The sequence below is a fragment of the Cebus imitator genome, unplaced genomic scaffold, assembly GCF_001604975.1.
Source record: "Cebus imitator isolate Cc_AM_T3 unplaced genomic scaffold, Cebus_imitator-1.0 Scaffold122, whole genome shotgun sequence".
In the NCBI taxonomy this organism is placed as follows: domain Eukaryota; kingdom Metazoa; phylum Chordata; class Mammalia; order Primates; family Cebidae; genus Cebus; species Cebus imitator.
Window position 1 is genome coordinate 2780660 of NW_016107437.1, and position 6916 is coordinate 2787575.

General features: G+C 51.1%; 1 protein-coding gene across 1 annotated transcript in view; it reads left to right on the forward strand.

Annotated features, from left to right (window-relative positions):
- The first annotated feature begins 5469 nt into the window (after window positions 1-5469).
- The window catches only part of SNX29 (sorting nexin 29), a 589908-nt gene continuing 588461 nt past the window's right edge, over window positions 5470-6916 (forward strand). The window contains exon 1 of the mRNA XM_017540017.2: window positions 5470-5564. Coding sequence (XP_017395506.1) covers window positions 5558-5564 — 7 coding nt within the window. The 5' untranslated portion in view covers window positions 5470-5557. The remainder of the gene's footprint in view (window positions 5565-6916) is intronic.

Sequence of the window (6916 nt, forward strand, 5' to 3'; positions counted from 1 at the left end):
CTATCTCAAAAAAAGAAAGAAAAAGAAAAGAAAATGGGGAAAACCTCACGAACCAAACACACAAGTATTCCCATTTTTAGATTTTTTCATAGTCCCTACACATGGCTGTATTTTGGCACAAGTGTAATTACGGCATACAGACTATTTTGCATGGCGTTTTTTTCACTTAATGTATGATGACTGGCATTGTCCCACGTTTTCAGTCTTTATTTATTTTTATTTTCTGAGATGAAGTCTTATTCTGTGGCTCAGGTTGGAGTGCAGTGGTGTGATCTCAGCTCACTGCAACCTCCGATTCTTGGGTTTCAAGCAATTCTCCTGTCTCAGCCTCCCGAGTAGCTAGGATTACAGTTGCACACCACAACACCCGGCTAATTTTTGTATCTTTAGTAGAGACGGGGTTTCACTTTGTTAGTCAGGCTGGTCTCGGACTCTTGATCTCAGGTGATCCACCACGCTGGCCTCCCAAAGTGCTGGGATTACAGGTGTGAGCCACCTCGCTGGCCTTCCAGTCTTTAAAATCAGCATTTTGTTACTTTGTTTTGAGATGGGGTCTCACTCCAGTGCCCAGGCTGGAGTGCAATAGAGTACACCTGAGGTCGGGAGTTCAAGACCAGCTCGACCAAAGTGGAGAAAGCCTGTCTCTACTAAATATACAAAACTAGCCAGGCATGGTGGCGCATGCCTGTAATCTCAGCTACTCAGGAGGCTGAGGCAGGAGAATCACTTGAACCCGGGAGGCAGACGTTGCAGTGAGCCAAGATCACGTCATTGCACTCCAGCCTGGGCAACAAGAGCAAAACTCAGTCTCAAAAAAAAAAGACATAATGCATCAGTCAGTACATGTAAGATGTACGTTGGTTTGGTCGGAGTACGTATGGGGAGGGGGTTGGTGGTAGAGTTGATTCCTAGTCACAGGTAGATTCAAATATTTTCTTTTTTATTGTTTTAGACAGAGTCTTGCTCTGTCACCCAGGCTGGATTGCAGTGGCATGATCTTGGCTCACTGCAACCTCTGCAGCCCAGCTTCAAGCAATCTTCCTGCCTCAGCCCCTCAAGTAGCTGGGATTGTAAGTGTGCACCACCACGCCCAGCTAATATCTGTATTTTTAGTAGACATGGGTTTTTGCAGTGTTGGCCAGGCTGGTCTCAAACTCCTGACCTCAAGCCATCTGCACTCAAAGTGCTGGGATTACAGGCGGGAGTCATTGGGCCTGGCCTAGATTCAAAGATTTTGGTTGAAAGGGTTAAGTTATTGTCTAAAGATTTAGAATTAATAGAAAGCAATGTTGGTTAAGGTAAGGGGTTGTGGAGACCGTGGTTTTGTCATGCAGATGAAGCCTCCAGGTGGCAGGCTTCAGAAAATAGATTGTAAATGTTTCCTACCAGATTTAAGGAGTTTGTTCTGGCAGGGCGCAGTGGCTCATGCTGGTAATCCCAGCACTTTGGGAGGCTGAGGCAGACAGGTTATTTGAGGTCAGGAGTTTGAGACCAGCCTGGTCACTATGGTGAAACCCCATCACTACTAAAAAATACTCATTAGCCAGGCATTGTAGCAAACTCTTGTAATCCCAGCTACTTCAGAGTCTGAAGCACAAGAATCACTTGAACCTGGGAGGTGGAGGTTGCAGTGAGCTGAGATGTTGCCACTGCACTCCAGCCTGGGCAACAGAGTGAAACTGTGTCTTAAAAAAAAAGCAGGCCGGGCGCGGTGGCTCAAGCCTGTAATCCCAGCACTTTGGGAGGCTGAGGTGGGTGGATCACGAGGTCAAGAGATCGAGACCATCCTGGTCAACAAGGTGAAACCTCGTCTCTACTAAAAATACAAAAAAATTAGCTGGGCATGATGGTGCGTGCCTGTAATCCCAGCNGGGTGGATCACGAGGTCAAGAGATCGAGACCATCCTGGTCAACATGGTGAAACCCCGTCTCTACTAAAAATACAAAAAATTAGCTGGGCATGGTGGTACGTGCCTGTAATCCCAGCAACTCAGGAGGCTGAGGCAGGAGAATTGCCTGAACCCAGGAGGCAGAGGTTGCGGTGAGCCGAGATCGCGCTATTGCACTCCAGCCTGGGTAACATGAGTGAAACTCCGTCTCAAAAAAAAAAAAAAAAAAAAAAAAAAAGCTGGGTGCAATGGCTCATGCCTGTAATCCTAGCACTTTGGGAGGCTGAGGTGGGTGGATCACCTGAGGTAAGGAGTTCAAGACCAGCTTTGCCAACATGGTGAAACCCTGTCTCTACTAAATATACCAAAAATTAGCTGGGCGTGTTGGTGGAGGCCTGTAATCCCAGTTACTCAGGAGGCTGAGACAGGACAATCGCTTGAAGCTGGGAGGCGGATGTTGCAGTGAGTCAAGATCATGCCACTGTACTCCAGCCTGGGTGGCAGAGCGAGGCGCCGTCTCAAAAAAAAAACAATAACAACCAAGCGCTGTGACTCATGCCTGTAATCCCAGCACTTTGGGAGGCCAAGGCAGGCGGATCACCTGAGGTCAGGGGTTTGAAACCAGCCTGACCAACATGGAGAAATCCTGTCTCTACTAAAAATACAAAATTAGCTAGGCGTGGTGGTAGGTGCCTTTAATCTCAGCTACTTGGGTGGCTGAGGCAGGTGAATCACTGGAACCTGGGAAGCACAAGTTGTGTTGAGCTGAGATCGTGCCATTGCACTCCAGCCTGGGCAACAAGAGCCAAACTCCGTCTCAAAAAATAAAAAAAGTATTTTTATTTAAAAAGTCTATTCTATTAGTAATTCCAAAGGGAGGAATTTATTGTGAGGCATGTTCGGCTCCCATTTCCAGTCATGCCCTGAACTCGTTTTTCCAGTTGCCTTTGGAATGCCTTTGGCCAAGAGGAGGGCTCTGGGGGGCTTAGAATTTCATTTTTGGTTTACAGCCATGATTTGCTTAGCTATGCCTCCATAGCTGGGCTTTGGTTCTTTCCACTGTTGGGGCCAGGGGAAAAACTTCCTCTTCCTCTTAGTCCTTTGAAAGTTGCTGAAAAATCAACTCATGAAAGGCAGATTAACTGGAGAAAAGGTACACAAATTTTACTGACCTGTACCCTGGGGGAGAATCACAGAGTGAATATCTATCCCTCAAGAGAGTTCAGACGCTTATAAATTATTTATTTTATTTATTTTTTGAGATGGAGTTTGCTCTTGTTGCACAGGCTGGAATGCGGTGGTGCCATCTTGGCTGACTGCAACCTCCCTGGTCCAAGCAATTCTCCTGCCTCAGCCTCCCTGGTTAGCTGGGATTACAGGCACCCACCTCCACACCTGGATACTTTTTGTATTTTTACAAAGTATACTTTGGGATAACAGGCACCCACCTCCACACCTGGATACTTTTTGTATTTTTAGTAGAGATAGGGTTTCACCGTGTTGGTCTGGCTGGCCTTGAACTCCTGACCTCAAGTGATCCACCCGCTTTGGCCTCTCAAAGTGCTGGGATTACACGCATGAGCCACCACACCCTGCCAAATTATCGTGAAGCTACAAAAAGAATGAGGGCTTGCAACCCCAGCAAAACACATTATGGGACTAATACCAAAATTAGTGGGCATGGTGGTGGCACGCCTGTAATCCCAGCTACTTAGGAGGCTGAGGCAGGAGAATCAATATACTGTAACCGGGAGGTGAGGGTTGCAGTAAGCCAAGATCGCTCCATTGCACTCCTGCCTGGGCGACAGAGGGGCACTCCTGCCTGCGCGACAGAGGGAGACTCCAGTTCAAAATAAAAGAAACAAAAAACAACAAAGACTTATTATGGATCAATTGAGTAAATTTCCATCAGGATTAAAAAAAAAAAAAAAAAAAAAAGGAGAGAATGTATTACCTACAGAATTGTTTTCCTAAACATCTTCTTAAATGTATGGGTATGTTTTCAGGGTTGTGATATAAAATGTATTTCTTCACTTTGGGTGTAGGCAAAACAAGTTGGGAACATACTCCTTCAGTCCCTTTTCCCCCATGTGTAAAACGGGACAACACCCTGGGCTTCATAAGAATGCTGTGAACGTGTAACACTTGTGTTCATACTCAATGCATCACCTTTCCCATGTCCACTGCCACCACTGTAGCCAGGCACCATCTCTTGCCTGGACATTTGCAACAGCCCACTAACCAGCTGCTCTTTCTCCACCCTGCCCCCATTATAATTAATTCTCATCCCAGGAAGAGCCGTTTTTTTTTTTTTTTTTTAGACACAGTCCTTCCTTCCTTCCTTCCTTCCTTCCTTCCTTCTTTCCTTCTTTCTTTCTTTCCTTCTTTCTTTTTTTTTTTTTTTTAGACACAGTCTCACTCTGATGCCCAGGCTGGAGTGGGGAAATCTCCACTCACTGCCACCTCTAACTCGCGGGTTCAAGCGATTCTCCTGTCTCAGCCTCCCGAGTAGCTCGGACTATAGGCGCATGCCACCATGCCTGGCTAATTTTTGTATTTTTTAGTAGATGCGGGGTTTCATGCTGGCTAGGCTGGTCTAGAACTTCTGACTTCACCCCCCTTGGCCTCCCACAGTGCTGGGATTACAGGCGTGAGCCACTTTGCCCACTCAGGAGCCACATCTTAAAACCTAATTCAGATCCTGTCAGTCCTCCGCTTGAATAATTCTTTTTATTTTTGTAGAGAACGGCATCTCGCTATGTTGCCCAGGCTGCTCTCGAACTCCTGGCCTCAAGCGCGCTGCCCGCCTCGGCCTCCCCAAGTGCTGGGACTGCAGACGTGAGACACTGCGTTTGGTCTCTGCTGGCATTCTTATGATGGCCTCCCACTCCCTTTCCTTCCATAAAAGCCTAAACTCCCTCCTCTGGTCTGCAAGAGCCTCCCTCTCACCACCCTGTTCTCACTCACCCTCTCGAACCCTTGAACTCAGGTTATCCACCCGCCTCGGCCTCCCACAGTGTTCGGATTACAAGCGTGAGCGACTGCGCCAGGCCTATTTTCTCACTCATCCCCTGGCCGCAGTCAACCCCTCCAGGCAAGGCGCTTGCACTTGCCCCTCCTTATGGAACACCCTCCTCCCTGGGGATCTTCCTGGGCTGGTTTCCTCTCATCATCCAGGTCTGGGCTCAAAGCCCGCCTCCTGAGAGAAGGCCTCCGGGATTGATCATCCGCCTGTGCCCACACTTTGGCCAGTTACTCTGTTTTTATTTCCCTTCCAGCTTCCCGCATCCCTCTCTGGGACGAAGTCGCCCCAACACTCGTGGCCTTCGTCTCTATCTGGCGCCCCGACAGGAGTGGGAACCTCAGGAGGGCCGGGGAGGGGACCTGGGGACAGCAGCACTTCCTCGCGGGGTCTCGGGTCGACCAGGAGTCCCCAGCCCGCGTCAACTCAGCACCGCTCTCCAGCCTCTGTCCGACGACCTGGACCTGCGCCGGTGTTTACGTTCCGGGTCGGCGGGCGGGGCCTCGCCGGCGGCCGGGCTCTACTTCCGGGGCGGGGCGGCCGGGGCGGGGCTCCTGTCTCCCGGCCTGTCTGGAGCTCGGCGGCCGCAGAGGCTGCAGCGGCGGCGGCGCGGCGCGGCGCAGGCACCGGCCCAGGGAGCGGCACCATGAGCGGTGAGTGGCTGCCCCGCCGCTGTCACCCGCCCCAGCCGCCCCAGCTCCCGTCGCTCCAGCTGCACACTCCGGCCCCTGAGTCCCCGCGCCCGGCTCCCTCACAGACACCCTCCCCGTCGCTCCCTTTTCCAGACCCCTGGCCCCCGGGACGCCCGGTTGCTGGCCCCTGCTCACCTGCGGGTCTCTGAGCTCCCGTGGCCGGGCGCTCCTGGTCTCCTGACTCCGGTCCCTCCATAAAAACCAGCTCCTAAAGCCCTGTCCCTAGTCGTCCCAGTCCTGCGACCACCTTGCCTAGTGTCCAGACCCCCAGTTCTGCGACCTCCCGGGTCTCAGTCTCTCCTAACTCCTAGACCCACTGCGTCCCAACTCTAGTTCCGGGTCCCCCATCCCCAGTCATCCTCGCTCCCCAGGCCCCTGGTCTCCGTTCCGTGCAGTTTCCACACAGGCAGAGTCGTTCTGGACACTTAGATTGCTGACCTCAGTACCTTCGTGTCCCAGGAGCTCCTGGTCCCCAGAGGAGCTCAGTTCTCCAACCCCTTTGTCTTCCCCATCCCTCTCATTCCCTCCACCCCTGCTCGCAGTGCTTTGCTGCTCCCATCACCAGTTCTTCCCAGTTACCGACTCAGCTTCCCTCCCGGGTCCTGGCTTTTACATTGCGGTGGTCCTTGCATATTCCGTTCCCTTCCGTGTCTTATCCTGGCTCTTCATTATCATTTAAGGTCTCTCTTGCTCTGTCCTGCTGCCCTTCCCTTCTTGTCCCGTGCCCAGCCCATCTGGGGACCATCACTTCGTCCTCGCTCTTCCCAGTCCAAACTTCTTCCTGTCACCATGGGGGCGGGGGATGGGGGGAATAGTGGTGTTGGTGGGGATGCTGGAAGTGAAAGGGAGGTGGGTGTGGACAGCCTGTCCTCAGTGTTTTCTGAAGTTTAGTCTCCTGCCTCTACCCTGTTTTGGTCTGAGGAGTCTTATTGGTGTTTTGGTGCTAAGTCATTCCTGGGTTTTGTATGTGGAGATGGGAGTGACTCAGGGAAGCCTCTCAGCTCTCCCCTGACTGTCTGTCCAGCCACTTTGGGATCTGGATTTATTTAGGAAGCCCCGCCTATCCTCATAGTGCCTGTTTTCCCTTCACTGTGGAATTGTTTCTGAGGACTCTGCATCCAGCCCTCTTGGCCCTAGTCTTTCCCCCAGGCATTTCTGGAGGTTGAGCGGGTGTAGGGATGGGGGTGGGGGACAAGGCCAAGGGATACTGCTGTGTTCATGTTTAACTTTTAAGGTTACCTCTGTGGATCTTTTTCGTTGTTGTTTGTTTAAACAAGCAATATGCCTTTTGCTTTTGTTATTCAAGACCAAGA